Source organism: Phascolarctos cinereus, unplaced genomic scaffold (genome assembly GCF_003287225.1).
Source record: "Phascolarctos cinereus isolate Bilbo 61053 unplaced genomic scaffold, phaCin_HiC Scaffold_2;HRSCAF=192, whole genome shotgun sequence".
NCBI lineage: Eukaryota > Metazoa > Chordata > Mammalia > Diprotodontia > Phascolarctidae > Phascolarctos > Phascolarctos cinereus.
This window is the reverse complement of record NW_027555625.1, coordinates 230,893,876-230,914,860: the sequence shown is the minus strand read 5'-3', so window position 1 is coordinate 230,914,860 and position 20,985 is coordinate 230,893,876. Positions and strand designations below refer to the sequence as shown.

At 37.5% G+C, this 20,985-nt stretch overlaps 1 protein-coding gene across 2 annotated transcripts in view; it reads right to left on the bottom strand.

The window, feature by feature from the left end:
* Positions 1–20,969, bottom strand: part of ARFGEF2 (ARF guanine nucleotide exchange factor 2) — a 108,460-nt gene extending 87,491 nt beyond the window's left edge. Inside the window, exon 1 of one of the 2 annotated variants that reach the window (XM_020984169.2) lies at positions 20,716–20,969. In XM_020984169.2, the coding sequence (XP_020839828.1) occupies positions 20,716–20,836 (121 nt within the window). In that variant the 5' untranslated portion in view covers positions 20,837–20,969. The remainder of the gene's footprint in view (positions 1–20,715) is intronic. The other variant, XM_078149862.1, reaches the window with a different exon arrangement.
* Positions 20,970–20,985: the final 16 nt, after the last annotated feature.

Here is a 20,985-nt window from a genome sequence, read left to right as displayed (position 1 = left end):
CAGCTTGTTAAGTATCTGAGATTTAATCTGAACTCAAGTCTTCCTGAATTGGAGCTCAGTGCTCTATCCATTGTACCACCTACCTGTGAGTAAAATATATGTAATAAAACAGGGGTCAAATGTTTATATTTGCTCTGTAATACTATCAAAGAAAAACTTAAGCAATTTAGGAATTTAATTAATAAACTTGAGTTGCTTATAAAGTAGCAGCAGCTTTGGAAACTAAGGAATATTTTAAAGTTTTATAGTTACTTGTGGTTTTTATACCACAGTCATTTCCTGACATGCCCCTACCACTGAGCCCTCCTTCATAACACAGAAAATGAGTGAAGTTAAAACAGACAGAAAGACCATAATGGTTTATGCTTCCACACCCATAAGCCACCGTCTCTCTACCAAGAGGAAGGTCTGTTCCATCATTAAAAAGGATGCATTTTTATGCTGAGTGAAGTAATCACCAACAGAAGAACAATGACTACAATAACATAAACGAAAACCCTGAAAGGAAGACAAGCTGAGTAATTATAATAACCATTCTTAGTTCCAGAGAACAGAAAACAGAAAACAGAAAACATACCTCCCTAATTCTGGCACAGACAAAGGATGATAGGGGCAGGATGCTGTATAAACTGTCAATATACACCTACTGCCTTTGCTTCACTGATTTTCTTTGTCATAAGAAAAGTTCAGTCAGGGTGAGGGAAAGAAGTGACATATATCTAGGAATATATGTCATGGAAAAGCAAAACATATCAATAAATCTTACTATTTTTTTTTTCAAAAAAGGATATTGGGGAGAAAAGCACAGGCTGTTTTGAGAATCCAGTTATAAATCCTAGACACGAATTAAAATGAGGCTCCCTGGAGGTGGCAGAGGGGGAAGCAACAGCCAAAATTATTGGATATTTTAAGAGTACAATTCCCACATAAATATATTCATTTAGTTTAATGAAAGGATGGTGCAAATTAAAGTCAATGAAAGATAAACTAACACTGCACAATGAGAGAAAATGTTATACTTGACTCAGAATGTACAATGGATGTAAAAACTGCGTTGGTTGTGCTGAAATTCAAGATGGTGTGAAATCAGTTGCCTGGGTTCTGACACAGATGAGTTATATGATTTGCATGTAAACTTGAAGTTTAACAATCTGTGCTTAGAAGTTAAAAATACATTAAAAATGTGTTATATTTCTCACCATCATTCTTTTTTTGTAAACATGTAACAAACTGGTTTCCCCCAAAAGTACCACCTTTTAAAAATTGTGATAATTTGGGAACAATTATAATAATTTGAAATTTTCCATTTATTTTAATTTGTTTAAATTTTTTATTGATTTTAATTTTGAAAGTGAAATAACCCCTTCATGGATAAACACTTAAGTTAAAAAAAAATCTACAGAAGCAGCTGCAGCTCAAACAAGTAAAGAAAAAAGAGACAGTTCAAAGTGGCAGATACAAAAACAAAGTAAAAAAGCCCAAATCCAAAAAAAGAGAGCCATTATGTTTATTATTTGAATTAATAAGTACTGTTACTGATACAGAAAAAAAGGTTTCTGTTTGTTTTGTACAAATGCTTTAGTTTTAGGTAGCATGAAATCTAATAAATGGAAACATCTTGAAAGTGTGCAAGTAGAATATGTTGGCAAGACCAAAAAATTGTTATAAAAAAATTAGATGCTTTTACTAAATAAAAACAAACTTTTTCAAAAGCCATGTCTGTGATATCAAAGAGACTGCTTACATCATATAAAGTTGCTTACAGAATGGTTAAGTGTAAAAGCCTCAACCAATAAATGGTCAAAGGATATGAACAGAAAGTTCTCAGATGAAGAAATTAAAGTCATCTATAGTCATACAAAAAAATGCTCTAAATCACTATTGATTAAAGAAATGCAAATCAAAACAACTATGAGGTATCACATCACACCTATCAGACTGGCCAACATGACAAAACAGGAAAATGATAAATGTTGAGGAAAAAGTGGGAAAATTAGAACGTTAATGCATTGCTGGTGGAGTTGTGAAATGATCCAACAATTTTTGGAGAGTTCTTGCATACCCTTCGACCCAGCAATAGCATTTCTAGGGCTGTATCCCAAAGAGGTCATACAAGTGGGAAAAGGAAATAACATGTACAAAAATATTTATGGCAGCTCTTTTTGTGGTGGCAAAGAACTGGATATTGAGGAGATGCCCATCAGCTAGGGAATGGCTGAACAAGTTGTGGCATATGAATGTAACGGAATACTACTGTGCAATAAGAAATGATGAGCAGGTAGATTTCAGAAAAACTTGAAAGACTTATATGGACTGATGTTGAGGGAAGTGAGCAGAACCAGGAGAACATTGTACATAGTAACAGCCATGCTGTGTGATGACTAATGTTGATAGACTTTGCCCTTCTCAGCAATGCAAGAATCTAAGACATCTCCAAAGGTCTCATGATGGAAAATGTTATCCACATCCAAAGAAAGAACTATGGAGTTTGAATCCAGATCGAAGCATACTATTTGCTATTTTGTTTTCTTCTGTTTTGTTTTGTTTCCTCTTTCTGATGGTTCCTCCTACTGGTTCTAATTCTTCCTTACAACATCACTAATGTGAAAATATGTTTAATAGGAATGTATATGGATAGCCTATATCAGATTGCCAGCCATCTTGGGGAGTGAGAAAAATTTAAAACTCAAAAGCTTATGGAAGTGATTGTTGATAAATCAAAATAAATTTTTTTTAAAAGGCTCAAAAAATAACCAAGTAAATAAGCATCTATTAATCCCTTCTATGAACCAACCACTGTGCCAAGTGCTGAGGATACAAAGAAAAAAGTCTGCCCTAAAGGAGCTTACATTCTTCTCAGCGACTTCCAAACCACCTACCCTGTAAGAGCACCCTTCCCACGCCTTCCCGCCTCATAACTCCCAATGTTGCTTCCCCCAGTTAGATTGTATTCTTGAGGCAAGGAGCTGTTGTATTCCCAGAGCTTAGTACAGTGCCCCCAGCACATAATATGCACTTAAATTGAAGAATGAATTCATTCACTTTTTTTTTTAAATGGAACCTGTACAGAGAGCTCTCAGTAAAGAATTTCCCCTACCAATGCACAGGCACCTTTTTGCAACTTATAGTCTCGGAGAGTTGACTGGGGCACTGAAAGAATGACTTGCCCAGGGTCACAAAGACCATATACATCAATCAATCAATCAAGTATTGCATGTACTAAGTGGGTAGCTTGGCAGGATCACGAGGCCCTCAACAGCAAAAGGAAAGTTCAAAAGAGATGAGGGTATGGGGACGAGTTCTGTTTTGCACATGCATAGTTTCAGATATGCAGGCAATATCTAATATCTAACTAATTCAAAATGTCCAATGAAGCAAAACTAAAGCTCAGAAAAGACCAGGACTGATACACAGATAAGTGAATCATCTGTCTAGAGATGATAATTGATAAGAGAAAGGCTGATGTTACCTACATCTAATGATAGTCTAAACTATGCCTGGCAAATCATAGGCAAAACAGCTTCGAATGTTTCCATTAGCACATAATATAGTGGCAAGAATTGCCTGAATGTTTGAAGACTCCTACAATCAACCAAAGTGAGAAAACCTTTCTATTCTGCTTTGCAAAGAGATTAAACAACAAAACGATTAAACAAATGTAAAGATTTGATTACATACGGTTAATAAATTGTTAAAACTGAGTGAAAATTTATTTGTAAACCTAATGGTGGCAATTTAATATCAAGAGATGTTTTCAATGTAACCAACAGATTTTTAAATGAAGTTTCTATACTATGGGAGGGACTGTATGGGACTCTGCACTGATAGAGCTCAATCAATAATATGATGAAATGCAGGTCCATTAATCGTATAGTTACAGCTGTGGGCCCTTAAAATTTGGATGAATTGCATGCTTTAAAGATTATCAGAAATACGAGTAGATACATATGGTTTTTCAAGCAGTTACAGGAATGAACAACTTTATTTTAGAAAGATCATTAAGAGGAAGGCTCTTTGTGCAATTTTAAGACATACACAGGCAGAACATTAAAATCTTCTATAACAAAACACTTTCTACTCCCAGAATACTTCAAAAAGTTTTAAGCTAAGAAGAAATTACTATTTTTCTCAATAAGAATGATGAAGCCAAATTATTTTATAACAAAAATTTCTCCTGAAACATGTAGTTGGTGGATATTTTTTTAAAAACGGAGTACTCCAAATAAATCAACGCAAAGTCCACAAATTCATATTCTGATCCAGAAAATCAAGCAAACTGCATTTTTGAAAAACATAGAGCTATGAAAAACAAACTTACAAAATAATATTTTTATCTGTTCCTCAATTTTAAAAATACCAGACATGCAAATGAAATAGTAGTAAAGATGTACTGATCACTTGACAAGGAAACAGAAGCAATCTTTGCTTTATATCAAAGATCTAGATACTTTTATATACTGAATGTATAAAGAATATATTTAACATGGATAAATGATATATTTGGTCTCACTCTGAACCAGAATAGTTAATAGACTGGTCAGTCAGAAAGTCAACCAGCACTTATTAAGTGTTTACTATGTGTCAGTTTGTGAAGATATGTGGAAGTAAGCATTTGAACCTGAACATTTTACGTTTTGGATGAATATAGAGTTCTTGAGTTTATTTTTAAAAAGCAATATAAATTTTACTACTCTTTATAGCATACTGTTTGCGTAAAATGAGGTTCTTAGCTATAGCTGTTATAAAGATAAGATATAGATTTGAATGAGTTGAAAAAAGAATTGTTATTCTAACAACATTTTATTGATATATTTTCTGTTTACACCGTGCAGACTTCCTGTTTCCCTCTTCCTCCTGGAGCTATCCCTTATAATAATTTTTTAAAAAGGAAAAGAAAAAATTTCAGTAAAACTGACACATAAGAAAACCTGACATTACATTCAATGACCCTAACCATGCTTCCCACCTCCCATTACACACCCACTACACACACACACACACACTCTCTCTCTCTCTCTCTCTCTTCTCTCTCTCTCTCTCTCTCTCTCTCTCTCTCATTTCTTTTCTGTGGGGTCAAGCTTATTCTTTACAATTTTCCAACATTCAGGTTTTGTTGTTGTAGTCATTGTATGTATTATTTTCCTGGCTTTGTTTGCTTCACTTTGCTCCAGTTCATATTAAGTTTTTCCACGCTACTCAGTACATATCATTTCTAACAGTAAAATGATATTCCGTTACATTCATGTGCCACAATTTGTTTAGCCATTCCTCAATCGATAGTTATCTACTTTGTTTCCACTTCTTTAAGATCATAAAAACTGTTGTCATAAATATTCTGGTGTAGATGCGAGCTTTTCTTTTTACAAATGACCTCCTTGGAACATATGCCTACTGGTGGAATCAAAGGGTACTGACATTTCAATTACTTTATCTGCATAACTACAAACTGCTTTCCAGAATGACTGAACCTATTTAGAGTTCCATCAGCAGTGCATTGCTGTGCCTGCCTCTCCAAAACTCATCCAACATTGACTATTCCCTTCTTTTGTCACTTTTGACAGTTTGCGGATGTTACGTAAATCTGAGCTGTTCTGATTTGCATTTTTCTTATTATTTAACCATTTGGAACATTCTTTCATATGGTTGTTAATAGTTTCCATTTTTTTGAGAATTGTTTGTTTCTATCCTTTGATCACTTTTTATGGCTTTTGGTCTCATACTTCTGTTAGTTGTCTAACAAGATATATTCCGCGATATCAAACTCCTATCAGAGACACGCGGTACAAAGATTCGTTTCCCATGCCACTGATTCTCTTAGATGCATTAATTATGATTGTGCAGAAAAAGCTTTTCAATCTCAATTTCATAAAGTTGGGTGAACTACAACTACTAACGTTAGTCCCTAAGAGATATGAGAATTCACCTCCCTCCCTTCCTAATATTGTATATAACCATCAGATTCTGTTGATGTGTTGGTTAGTTTTACACAATTGGTTTTTTTCTTTTTAATTCTTTGTCATAAAGAATGGCCTGTTGGATGAGGGAGAAAGAAGAGATATATCTGGAAATAAAGGTGAAGTAAAAACAAGCAATATCAAAAAAATTTTCTAATTTAAAAAAGAAAATCAGCCACTAATAAGAGTAAAAATATTAACTGGATTTGAAGTCAAAAGGCCTGGATTTAAATCCCAGATGACTACTTACTCCCTTTATGAACTTAGACCAGTCCCTAAAACCCTTTGGTTCTCAATTTCCTCATTTATAAAATGAGAGGGATGAAGAATCTGAGGTTGTATCTCCTTACTATTTCTGTTACCTATCTAATCTCATTCTTTAATTCTGATATACTTAGAAAAACTGAGAACAATGGGGAAATCAAAGGAGAACAGCCAGTAATAGACTGAAATCTATTTGCTTCTTTCATAATGTGGGAAGAAGAAATTGGACACCAACATGCAAAGTTGCCAAAAGTCAACCACAAAGATCTTAGAAAGTATAATTTTAAAAAATACTGACATTTGGAGGTATCAAGGATTTCATCAGCGTGGACACTCTCTATACCAGTGCATAGCCAGGCCATACTATACAAGCCAACATTCATTAAACCCATGTGAAAAGAGCTTCAAGAAAAGCACTGTGCCAGAAGTTGGTGAATCAAAGGCAAAAATAAGAGTCCTTGACTCTAGGAATTCTGATTCAGCTAGCTATAGTGGCACCAGGTAACAGGGAGAGAGACAAAAAAGGTTCGTCTCCACCCTTAGAGAACAGAGTAGAGATACGATAAATACAGCAGATAAGGAAATAATATGAATTTGTTATTATAAAAGAGATTACTAACAACTGTGGGACTCAACCCAGAGCTTAGTCAATGAAATTCCATTCAACAAGCAGTTATTAAGTGCTAGGTAACCAGCTAAGCTATGGGGATACAAAAAGGAAACAAGAACAAGTCTCTGCCCTCAAGGAGCTTATAACCTACTGAAGGAAAACAACATGCACACAAGTAAATGCAAAAAATATAAACAAAACAAATAAAAAGTAATTTCAGGAAATGAAGGAGCAAAAGTACTATCAACTGGGAGAATCAGGAAAAACTTCTTGTAGGAAGATGAACTAAACCTCAAAGGGAGCTAAAAATTCTAAGAGGCAGAAGTCAGGAGTGAGAACATTATAAGTGAAAGCAAAGAGGTAGGATGCAAGAGATGAAATGTATATGGGGAACAGTAAGCATGCCCTTTGGCTGGAACAGAGGATGTGTAAAGTAGAACAATGTGTTGCACAGCATACAGAGAAATAGGCTGGAACTGCACTGTAAAGGGCTTTACATGCCAAACCAAGTTTGTATTTTATCTTTTTTTTTTAAGGCAATTGGGGTTAAGTGACTTGCCCAGGGTCACACAGCTAGTAAGTTTCAAGGTTTGGTCTGAGTCCAATTTGAACTCAGGTCCTCCTGACTTCAGGGTCACTGCTCTATCCACTGTGCCACCTAGCTGCCCCTTTGTGTTTTATCTTGGAGTCACAGAGTGCCACCATTAGAACTATGTAATATCAATTTGGTAGTTGTGTGGAAGAAGGATTGGAGATATGAGAAACTGTATTCCAGGAGACCCATTAGAAAGCTAATACAATATACCAGTCAAGATATTCTAAGTGCTTCAATTAGAGTTGTGGCTATGTGAATAGAAAAATGGTGAGAGATTTAACAAGGTAGAGTAGAATTTTTAAAACTTGGTAATGATTAGATATGGGAGGTGAGTGAGAGTGAAGAGGCAAGAATGACTTCTAAACTACAAATGAGAGACTGAAGAATCAGAAATAGAGAAGTTAGGATTAGGAGTGGGTTGAAGGGAAAAGATAATGAATTCTGTTTTGGACATCCTGTGAATTTGAAATATCTACAGGGGAGCCAGCTGGGGAGTCCAGCAAGCTGACTGAAAAGTGGGATTAAAGTTCAGGAGAAAGACCTAAGCATGTACATATTGGCAGCAAGTAAGGAATCAGTAGAAAAAGAATATGAGATGACTGAGAAAGGTTACTGAGACAATCTCCAAGGATAGATGGGATGAATGGTACATGATGTTAGCCTTGGCAAGAAGCAGAGCCACATCTTGCTCAAAGACTGGACCAATGGAGAAAAGGATAGGTGGAGATCTATTGGAGTGCTTGTGGAACGAGGGAAGTAAAAAACTTAATGACAGAAGGCCTCAGTAAAGTAGGAATGAAAACTCATGACAAGATAGGCTCCACAAAGGAGGCAAAGTCATCAGATGAGAAAGAGAGTTAGAGTGCTTGAGGGGAGAGGTTTGGAGTAGCCATTTTGGGAAGTATAATAAGTAGGAAAAAATTAAAAGATTGCTTGAGCAACAGTGAAGGCTCAGTTGAGATTAGATAAGGAATTTATAGTTGACCTAGTCATCACAGTTGCACGATTTTTCCCAGGAGCATTTAGCAGCACAGGAGTAGGAGTAGAGAAGATATATGAAAAGTAGAAAAGATAGGCGCAACACAGGACTGAAGATCAGCAAATCATGAACTGTGGTAAAACAAGAAGGGAAGTGGTTAAAAGGTAGAGGGTAGGGGCAGCTAGGTGGTGCAGTGAATAGAGCTCTGGCCTTGGAGTCAGGAAGACCTGAGTTCAAATCTGGCCTCAGACAGTTGATGCTTAACTAGCTGTGTGACCCTGAGCAAGTCACATAACCCCACTGCCTAGCCAAAAAAAAAAAGGGTAGAGGGTAGTGTGGAGTCGACTAGTTCACTCTAAGGTCAAGACTGTGAGGAAAGAGAGGCCAAAAAAATGACAGATTGGAATAAAAGAGAGGAATGGAGATACTGGAGCCCAGAATATAAGATTATGCATAGGAACAATACAGAAGATATGAAAATATGGATTATGACTAGAAAGGGGCATTTCAGAGTTCAAGTTTATGAAGTTCACCTTCACCCAGATTACCATCCAGTAGCACAAAGCCATCTCTATATAAGGTACCACTTCTCATTTTTATGGCCAACTGAGTAGGTTATTTCTTCACCAATAGGGACCATTTGTAAATTCTTATTCTTGCTATATAAATGATCCAACTCCTTTCCTGGTCTCATGCGTCCTTGAAGATATCTTTTACAATTAATTCTGTCATTGGTAATATACTGCAAACTATGCAAACCTCCCATGTAACTTTCCATTTCCTGAGTAGAAGACTGGATTTGGTGTAAAGAGGACTGGAACTTAAAACCTGTCTCAGACGATAGGTACGTAACTCCAAGCAAGTCACGTAACCTCTTTCCCCTTAGCTTCTTATCTGTAAAATGGAGAAAAAATAGCACCCATCTCACAGAAGTGTTTAAAGGATCAAACAAGGTAATACATGTAAAGTACTTGGCAAAACTTAAAGCACCATATAAGTGTTACTTTATTATTATTCCTTTTGTATCACCTGCAATTGTTTCCTCTCACACTGTGATTTCTATGATACATAGGTAGCATCACTAAAATACTCTTATGAAAAAAAATGGGCTTTTGCCCTAAGGAACAATTAGGGATTATTATAACACTGCAATTTCCCAAATTCAACAAAATCCAATTTCTCTCTCCTATCCATTATTTTCATACTCTTCAGACCCCAGGGTTGTCATACATAAAGTTACTATTACTACTACCCCTCAAAGAAAAAGGAAAAAAGAGCAAAAGAGTATAGAGTAGGAAAATTGAAAGAGAAAGAAGGTAAGAGAGAGAAAGAAGAAAAGGGTGAAAAAAAATGGGGTCTTATCTTTAATAAATGACAAATTAGGAATTCAGAGAAACGTGAAGATTTTGTGGAACAGATACAGAGCCAAAACAAGACACTAAAGATTACAAAGCAAATGAAAGAACATTAAAAGACTGAACTCTGAACCGAAAAACAAATGGTGATTCCTGGAACAGATAACCAATTATACTTCCCTGCTCTTCATGGAGACAGGTAATCTATGAGAACAGAACACTGGAATACGTTATGTTACTCCATTTGTTGTTTTGCTGGGACAAGGAGTGGGAAATAAGTTCAAAAATCACAGATGTAAAAGGCATCAATAAAAACATTTTTAAAAAAGAAAAAGTGCATTATGGTAGCATATATTAGAAACCAGCTCTTAAAAAACACTAGTTTCCCTTCTACCAAAAGGGCAGATCTAATGGAAGCAATAAATGAACAAAATGAGAAAGAGTGAGCTGGGCTGGATACAACTGAAAAGCTCTAGTTAGGCTGGTTGGTAAAAAATTTTAAAAAGTCCTTCCACAAAATAGCAGTTGTGGCTGTGTTTCTAATTTAACCAAGGGTAGAAAAGACTACAACCAGATTTGTAATGTTACACAGGTACAATTCAACCTTCTGTTTCCCAGTGCCAAGGAAGCTGCTTTCCCTGTCAATTCTAAGAAAAGCCCTAAGACAATGTCTGAGGTAAGTAATAATTCTGTAGGAGAGTCAAGTCATACACCTTCTGTATCCAGGAATGAAATAGCAAAAATAAAACTATTTTCCAAAACTCTGCAGTTCAAAGTTGAAAATAGAAGGGTAGAGCTGTTCTCAATGAAAGAACACTAGACAAGGACTCTGGAGACCTGGGTTCTAGTTTTACTTCTACCACTAATTTACATAGGAACCCCGCAAAAATCTTCCCAACTTAGTTCTGCCATCTGTAGAATGAAAAGATTGAACCAGATGATCTCTAAGGTCCCTTCCAGCATTGAATCCTATGACCCAGATCAAAGGAACTATGAATACACTTTATCAGGATCCCTCATTTGCCCCATTAAACTCTACCTTGTATTCTGTATCCTGCAGTAAACCATAAGCTCCTTGAAGTGTAGAACTGTCATTTTTCATCTTTATATCCCCACAACTTTTCCTGAGTGCCTTGTACATTGTAGACTGCCTCAATAAATGTTTTTTCAATTGATAATAGGATCAAAGGACACAGAAATGCAAGGAACTTTATATATGATCTAGTTCAACCCCCTCATTTTATAGATAAGAAAAATAAGACCCAGAAACATTAGATGGCTTTCAGAAGGTCACACAGGCAGAACATGGATCTATATTATATCATCATTGTGTCAGTTGTGAACAGTTAGAACTAAATACAATAATGAGCTATTTATTTAGAAGGTTATGTACTTGCAAATTAATCAAAAATCTTTAAAAATCCACTCTTTCAAAGAATGCTCCTACTGTTTTTACTGACTCTCCTGTGGTTTAGGCGCACAGGACACTAGGTCCAAATATATCCAACCATTTGCTTCACTAGTGAAGACATCTACTGTATGTTTCAAATTCTCAACAAGCCATAAAAAAACAACTATACATGAGGTAAAAAATGGTAGTCCTTCATCTGCCTCCCCTGCAACACACTGGTAATTTTGTTTCTCAGCATTTTAGCAGGGATGTTTAAATCAATTCTAATAATAATCCAACAAACAATTATAAATAGTTATGCACTAATCAGATCAGCAATCCAATTACTAGTCAGGAGTTTTGGCTTTTAGTCAGACTTTCCTTAACTGCCTATTTGCTAGGGGACAACCACTGTCCCTTCTCAGTCAGTTTCCTCACCTGTGATTTCCTAAAGCCCCTTGCAATTCTGACACTCTGTGACTCTATGGTGTACATGTAGGCTTTATTATTAAAACTTTCAACAAAAAGTAATCTGATTGCCATCAAATGGGGAACGGCTGAACAAGTTGTGGTATATGAACGTAATGGAATACTATTGTTCCATGAGAAATGATGTGAAGGAGGACTTCAGAAAAACTAGGAAAAAACTGTACAAAGGAAAAAAAAAGAATCGCATAAACTGGGGCTGAGTGAAGTGAAAGAACCAGGAGAACACTGCACACAGTAATGGCAACATTATGCAATAACTAACTTTGATTCAGACTTAGCTCTTCTCAGCAATGCAAGGATCTAAGACAACTCCAAAAGACTCATGATGGAAACCGCTATCCACATCCAGAGAAAGAACTATGGAGTCTGAATGCAGACTGAAGCATACTATTTTCTCTCTCTCTTTTTCTTTCTTTTGGTTTTTCCCTTTTGTTCTGATTCTTCTTTCACAATATGACTAACGTGGAAATACATTTAATATGATTGTACATGTATAGCCTACATCAGATTGCATCAGATTCAGTTAATACTGAAAATGAAAAATAAATAAAGTTTTTAAAAAAGCAATATGATTATTTCAATGCATGTCTTTAATTCTTAGATTTTTTGGGGTTTTTTTGTTTGTTTGTTTTTAGGCAATTGGGGTTAAGTGACTTGCCCAGGGTCACACAGCTAGTACGTGTCAAGTGTTTGGTCTGAGGCCAGATTTGCACTCAGGTCCTTCTGTCTTCAGGGCCAGTGCTCTATCCACTGCACCACCTAGCTGCTCCTCTTAGATTTTTTTTTAAAAAGGGTAGCTACTGTTAATGAAAAAAAAACAATGAAAACACTGGTATCTGCTTAATAATTATGTGCCACAATAACTTTAGTAGTACCTAGAAATAGCAGTATTTATCAAACTTCACAAATTGTTTCACTAACAGTGAGTCTTTATGAATCACATCAACATGAAAAACAGAATGTTGAAAAGAAATACAATTTACCTGACATTACATAAACATAACCCAATGTATGACCCGGGATAAGTCACTGCATCTTTCTGGGCTTCAGGTTCCTCATACGTAAAATGAAGTGTTGGACTCTACTGCCTCAAAGTTTCTTCCAGTTCTTAGTCTATCAATTAGAAGTTTTCATTCACAAACACTGCTGCCCCCCCCATCCTTAAGAAAAGTTTTAAAGCTCAGAATTGCTTATCAATCCCTTGGTAAGTTCATCAAAAATAACTAATGTGGCAAATCTCAAAATAATTCATTTTTTGCTTCTTAGACTGAAAGACCCAAAACAATTTTATTTTACAAGTCCACACAGTGAAGACATATTCATTTTGATGGACAATATTGCCCTAAATTAGAAACATTTCACAACTAAAATGGAGTCTTTCTACTTCAACAAATATTTATTAAGCACTATTATCTAGAGGGGATATCAGACAAATAGAAGAATAATCCCTGCTCTGAAGGAGCTTATTACATTCTACTAAAATGTATATATGTGGAGCTCCTTACTTTAATTATTTCTTCCTCTCCTCAAATTTTAAAGTTAAGACTGGTAAAATATTTGAAGAAACAAAGAAGTTATCCAACAGCATTTACAATCCAACCTGCTTACAGAGAACATCCACTATTTTACAGGCGATCTTTTTACCAGAGGCCCTTCAAGTGACACTGCTCTCTCCTGCTTCTCCTACCTGTCTGACCACTCCTCCTCAGGCTCCCCTTGGTAACACATCCACATCCACATACTCACACCTGTGAGGTGGTTGCCATTATTATCTCCATTTTACAGATAAGAAAATTGAGGCTTACAAGCCTCACCCAGGGTCACACAGCTAGTAGATGTCGGACAGGATTTGAACTCAGGTCTTCCCAAGTCCAGCATGCCCAGTATCCACTGTGCCTGAATCCAAAACATCTCAAACTCAATATATGAAAAACCGAATTCAGTTATCGTTCCCTAAAAATTGTTTCCTCTTCTGAACTTCCCTATTTCTGTCAAAGGAGTCACCATAATTCCAGTCTCCCAGGTCTATATTTCAACATTATCCTGGACTGCTGACTCTGTCACCCCACAGTTGCTATTTCTTGCCAATTCTAGCTTTACCACATCTCTATGATCCCTTCTTTTTACTTACAAAAGCACCTCTTATCTCGACTACTGCAACAGCCTCTTAATTGGTCACCCTACCTCAAGCCTCACTATTCCAGTATATCCTACAACTGTTGCCAAAGCAGTTTTCCTTAACTGCAGATCTGACAATGTGACTCCCCCTACTCAATTAGCTCTGGTGGCTTCTTACAGCCTCTAAAATAAAATAAAACTTCTCTGTTAAAGATATTTTAAAGTCCTACATAACCTGATCCCAACATATCTTTCCAGTTTCACAAGACGTTACTCTCCCTCCCCATCATCTGTTATCTAGCCAAGATATCCTTCCTCTTTGTCATACCAGGTACTCTATCATCTCCTGGCTTTGCTCTTACTTACCCTTGCTTCAGAGTCCCATCCCTCCTGTAAGATACAACTTTAACAACATCTTCTGCATGAAGCCTTTTCTTGTCCCAACTGCTAACACCTTTCCTCCCAAGTTACTTTTTATTTACACTTATTCACTTTATATATATATATATATATATATATATATATATATATGATATATATATATATATATATATATATATGATGCATATAGAGCCATACATACTTGTTTTCTCACCATTAAAATATAACAAACTCCTTGGATTAGGGAATGTTTCATTCTATGTATTTCTATCCTAGAGCCTGGCACATGGTAGGCACAATAAACATTAATTATTTGTTGGCTGTTTGACTATCTATTTGAGTAACTACATCACTCATAATCAAAAGACCCTATAAGGTCATTCAACAAATATTTGTTTGGTGCTTATGAGTACATATAGCAGAAGTCTCTTAAGAGGTTTCCTTAAATATATTGTTTGTTTCAAATACTTTTTACAGTATTTCACATTACCACACATGATGACAATGTCATTCAATTTCACATGAAATAAACCTTTTTTTCTATTCTGTGTTTTATACTGTTTCACTGAATATGTGTATTGTGGATAAGTATTATGAAAACACTTTCGTAAAATCGTATTTCAGATCCTCATCTCTTCTTAATTCAATTTCAATCTTACAACATTTATTACATGCCTATGTAGTGCTGGGCCTGGGTCAAGAGAACTTGTCTTCCTGAGTTCAAATCCAGTCTCTCACACTTGCTTGATGTGTGACCCTGGGCAAGTCACTTACTTAACCCTGTTTGCCTCAGTTTCCTCATCTGTAAAATGAGCTGGAGAAGGAAATGGCAAACCACTCTAGTATCTTTGCCAAGAAAGTCCCAAATGTGGTTCATGAAGAGTCAGACCCAACTGAAATGACTAAAGAACAACAACATTTTGTGCTAGGTGACTGGAATACAAAGTTTGTAAAAATCAGTCACAGGGGCAAAGGAGAACCAGAAGTACTGAGAAATTTAAGGAGGTAAAGATAACTTTCTACCAAGGGAGTGTGCAATCAAGGAAGACTTTGTGGAGGATGTGGTACCTGAGAGAGACTTTGAAAAACTTTCCAGAGACAGAGATAGGGGAAAAGAGAAATCTATTCTAAGCAAGAGCTTAATAATTTTTTGTGTCATGAATCCCTTTAGTAGTTTGGTAAAGCCTACAGACTTCTTCTAAGAATGATGTTTAGTTTTGTTGAGTTTTTAAAACTTGTAATTGAAGGAAATGCTAAATATGAGTTGAAGTCTAGTTAAAGATTTATTTTTTTCCCATTCAAGTTCACAGATCCCCTGAAATCTACTTACAGACTCCAGCTTAGGAACCCCTAACTGCAAGACTGGGAAGTAGGGTAAACATAAGCATAGAGATGACAGAGAGGATGAGAATAGAGCAATGGATAGCATCCAGACAAAAAAAGTCTCTGGGGGTACTAGAATGAATGAATTATGCTGGGCCTTACTAGCCAGAGATACAATCTGACCCTGCCCATGGAAGCCATTTTGGGGCTCCTAAACTAGTGTTACCGAGGGCCTCCAGAAACCTGGGAATTTTTCCATGTTATTCTCCACATTTCCAGGGAAGTACAAATATTTGATGGAGCCAATTCCTTTGCATATCAATACTGTCAACAAAAGTGTGAAATTAGTGAAACTGTAAAAGCGTCCTAACTGGTCTTCCTGTCTTCTCAATCTCCTCTCTAATCCATTCTTCATAGGGCTACCCAAAAAGTATTCCTAAATCACTTCACTGTTCTAATGAAAAACCCTTCAGAGCCTCCCACTGCCCCTGAATAAAGTAAAAATAATCTCCTGATCCTGGAAGCCAACACCCTAGCTCCAATTAACCTGTTCAGTCTCATCTCTTATCTCTTACAACTCCTCTTCACATACTCTACATTCTAGCTAAACTGAACTACTTGGAATTCTCTAATTTTGTCCCATCCTTTATCTCTGGGTTTTGCTTACAATACTTCATAGAGAATTCCCCTATACCACTAGCTCTAAGTCATTCCTTAAAAGGTCAAGTCAGGCGCTACCTCCTCTGCTGATCATCCTCCTAACTCCTCCCATGTTCCGGAAGGCATGTTTTCTCTTCAAAGCACCACATTTTCTCAAATGTGATCCTGTTGATGTGATGTGTTGTTCTCAAATGTGATTTGTTTATCAAATGTGATGTTCTCAAATGTGAGTTGTTGATCGGTTTTGTTAATTTTTTCCTTTTTCTTTAAAAAACATAATTTGTTACACAGGAAGAAAATACAAATTTATTAATTGTGTACTCTGTGCTAGGCAGTGAAGTGCTCTTCGATATTATCTCACTTGATTCTCAGAATCCTGGGAGGTTACTGCTATTATTATTCCCATTTTATAGGTAAGGAAACTGAAGCAAACAGAGGTTAAGTGACTTGCCCAGGGTCACAGAGCTAGTAAGTGTCTGAGACCCAATGTAAATTCCAGTCTTCCTGATTCCAGGCCCAGTCCTCTATCTACCTAGAAGGGGGGGGGAAGGAGAGGAATACTAGAAGAAATTTAGATGATGTAAATACAAAAGATATTAATCTCAAAAAAAATTTTTTACAAGGGATCATGGTGAAAATGATTCTTGAATAAGACAGTTGCAGGAGTAAGGTCTCAATATTATAATTATGTTCTTCATCAGTGTTGAAAGATTGTAAGCATCTATCAAAGCCTAATTAACAGAATAAGGACAAGCAATGTTTCAGGAGTGATAAAAACCATTTCTCCAGCTAAAAGAAACCAAGGCAAGGCTCTCATAAGTAGGCAGTCCCAGCCTGACCTGAGCAGTTAGTATTCAAGCAAGACAAATAACCAAGATTGCTCTAAACCTGGGTGATCCTGTTTGTCACTTCTTTTGTAAGATAAAACCCAGATCTCCCTGTGGTTAAGTAGGTTAATACCCCAATAAACTAAGACTTCAAGTAATATAATTACATCCTGTTTTATGGCATCTATAAACCAAACAGGACAGGAAGACAAATCAAAATATCAACCAACATTAAAAATGCTTCGTTTCTACAGCATAACTCCTTTGCTGAAATAATTTCAACCAGGTAACACTAACAAGTTGTTTCCTGTAAGTGTGCTCTATTACCAAGAATTCCAACTTTGAACAGTAATATTACAAGCTAATATATATGTTAAAAGTCTCTCATTCTCCAGATCTAGACATTCACTCCGAAGCAGGCAGTAGCTTTAAAAGAAAACTTGTATATTTCCCTCCTTGTTATCTAATTTTACCCATGTTCCTCTACTATATTGAGGTGGGAGAATAGCAGCCAGGTGAGTCTGGTGACTTGGAATAACCTTAGGGGAAACAGCCACAAAATCTAGATTTCCAAACCGAGATATCTGCCATACTCCAACACCTGTCACACTCAACTTCATCTCAACCATTTGCCCTTTATTTTCCACTTCCTCTACTTAGGCAGTACTCCCTGCATCCACCTTAAAGCTGGCACTGTGGACCTGAAGACCAACATTCAAGCTGTTTCAAAGTTTGTTGGGGGGTTTTTGTTTTTGATAGCAACATCTCAAGAGTTCATTACCAGAAAAAACTGGCCAGAATGGAATCCCACAAAGAAATACCTGTTCAGTACAAAGCACCAGGCATCTTGAGAAGTCCAGGCAGATTTAACTCACATATGTTAGCATTCTTCCCTACTGCTAATTGAAAAATGGATATCTCTCCTCCTCAGTAAGCTCCTAGGATTCTGTTAAAAAAATGTTATTTAGGGGCAGCTAGGTGGCGCAGTGGATAGAGCACCGGCCCAGAAGTCAGGAGGACCTGAGTTCAAATCTAGCCTCAGACCAAGCAGCTGACACTTACTAGCTGTGTGACCCTGGGCAAGTCACTTAACCCCAACTGCCTTAAAAAAAAAGCAGCCATAAAAAAATGTTATTTATAACAACATACAGGGATTCACTCACTGTTAGGGCACCTCCTAGAACTAAGGTACCACGATAGCAGATACCATATTATTCAATTAGGTTAATGTTTCCCATACTCATATGGCTTATACAGATAGATCAATCAAATTTATCTATATAGTGCCCATAATTGTTAGTGTCAGGAGGACAAAAGTATAAGATAGCTCCAGGATAAGGGACAAGGGGAGTAATCAGAATTTCTGGAGCAATATAGGGGATATTAAGCCAGTTCTCTTAACCCCAAATTTATATGCACACACATATTTGTGTGCATACACACACATACACTATACACAAAGCTTATGCATACATGTATACATTGTATGTAGATATGAAATTGCATGTGCGTACATATTCATGTCTCTACAATATAAACATATATGCATAAGTTTGGTACAGTGGAAGGACTTCTACATTTGAAATCAAGAGGATCTAGGTTCCAATGCTAGTTCAACTTAATATCTGTGTGACCTTGGGCAAGTTACAACTTCAGTGGGCCTCAGTTTCCTCATCTGTAAAATGAGTAGGTAGAGTTAGATGACCTTTAAAGCCCCTTCCAGCTCTAAACCGATGAACCTATGCTACACTGCTTATTTCTGCTTTAAACCGATAAACTTCTTTGAAACCATCTGTAATTGTAAAGAAAATAATGAAAGAAAATATTGGTAGCATCGCGGAATTCCTATTTACATCCACAAAAACCACAGTTCCACAGGAAAAATGTTTTAGCAAAAAGTTAAGCTATGGTGAACCTATTACATGTCTAGATCACATCTTACAACTCACTCCCAGACCATTATGAAATACAATACCATGTAATCAACCAATATATGCCACAAAATCTCAAAATCTAGATAACATTATCAGAAAAATAACAGAAAGTGCAAAGTTGGAATCCAAATTAATACCATAAGAATTATATAAATAATGCTTAATGACAATTCTATACAAACATTTGTACTAAATATCCTCTACTAAAAAACCATTTTCTGAAACTCCTCTCAAAGCATTATCAATATAATGGAACTGCATGAAATTTCAAAGAACCATTTACTATTCTAAACTGAAGCACCTTGGTTATTTAACATTACTTAGTTTTATGGGGTCTACACAAGTAAGCATATAATGATCCATTATTTGCTTGGTTATCAGAACTACACAGCTTTAAAAATCTTTGAAAATTACAAATGAACCTCAACAAAGTTTCCTTCACTAAACCTGCACTTTTTACGCAAGCAGGTAACTAGCTGAAGACTATAATTTTCCCCTACTCAAGCAACATCAGTCTCTATACCCTAGAAGAAGAAAATGTGGTGATGACACAGCTTCAAATTGTGGCAAAATCAAAATGTTTTCTAACTTGCTTGGTCAATTAACAGAAAAATGGACATTTCCTAGGGGTTCTAAAATCTTTTTAAAGAAATGAAGCTATGAGTGGCTGGCATATTAAATTATGAGTGGGAGGCAAGAACATTGATCTATCATCTTCCAAAAGAATTAACTAGCAATTAGTTGAAGTAGTTGGTGATTCGTCTCCTATTCTCCATTCGGTACACCTGGAATAAATACCCTTCACCTTACAACCTCTGCTCTGATTTCCTACATGCCTGCATTGATGAAAGGATGCAGAGAATATCCAGAAGGAAAACATTCCACATCCAGGCACTTCCTGGGTGAGCCCTAGTTCCACTCCAAGAACATAGCATAACAACTTCTGCATCTTGTCTATCCTGCTCAGCTAAGAGAAACATCTGGCAGGGAGGTTCCAGGGAGCTTGATGGAAGGAGAAACCAGGAAATAAAAAAGGAAGATTCAAAGTCACTTCACTCTAAAATCTCTTTTCTCATTTAAATAAATAAAAAAAAGAGGGGAGGTGCACTGGGTGATCTCTAAGGTCATTTCCTGCTCTAATTCTATGATCCTAAATCACTTCCAGTACCCAGGCCTCAGCTGCTCACCTTTAAAATGAGGGTATCTGGACCAGATGCCCTCTAAAGTCTGAGTCTTAAATTCCATGATTCCATTAATAATAAAAGGCCAAAGGGCACCTAGCAAAGAGGAGGATAAGGGAGAAGGAATGGGAAGGGAGAGGGGCGGGGCAAAATTACTGACATTGGGACGAAACGGAAAAAAGTGAAGAGAGTCGAGGTGAACCGTTCAGTTTAGTGAGGGAAGAATGGCGAAGTGTCTGAGACTTTATATAGAGAGAATGATATAGTAAGGGGACTGACATAAAGGAGCGTGTGGGATATTGAAGGATATCGGCCTGGACGGCTGGGGCGTGAGGGACGGGGTGAAGGAGAGGGGACCGGACCGAGAAGGAAAGGACAGACCCGGAGGGTCCTGAAGTGAAGACGCTGGGGGAGGGGAGCAGGTTGAGGTCCTGGAAAGGAACGGGTGGGGGAGGGGAGAAAGGGACGGTGTGCGCTCGGGGGAGGGCGGTGCTGCGGCGCGGGGGCAGCGGAGCCCCGGGAGGGGGCCCCGGAAGCAAGGGGCGGGCAGGGGGGACTGAAATGAGGGCGCGGGTCCCAGAAGGAGGAAGAGGGTGAAGAGGTGGAGGGCTCTGCCCCGAAGAACGGCGGGGCGAGCGGGCGGGCAGCGGCTCACCGAGCGCCACCTGGCAGGCTCTGCGCAGCTGGGAGTGCTGGGGCCGCTTCACCTCCTTGTCGGCCAGGATCTTCTCCAGAGCCCGGGACACGAACATGCTCTTGGTCTGGCTCTCCTGCATGGCCGGGGTCGGGAAGGTGCTCCACCGGCTGAGGAGCTGAGCAGGAAGGGGATCCCGGGGCTCCGGGGCGGGCACAGGCTGCCACCGCCGCCGCCGCCGCCCCCCGTCAGGAAGCGACACCGCGGCCCCACGGCGCCGCCATGTTGGAT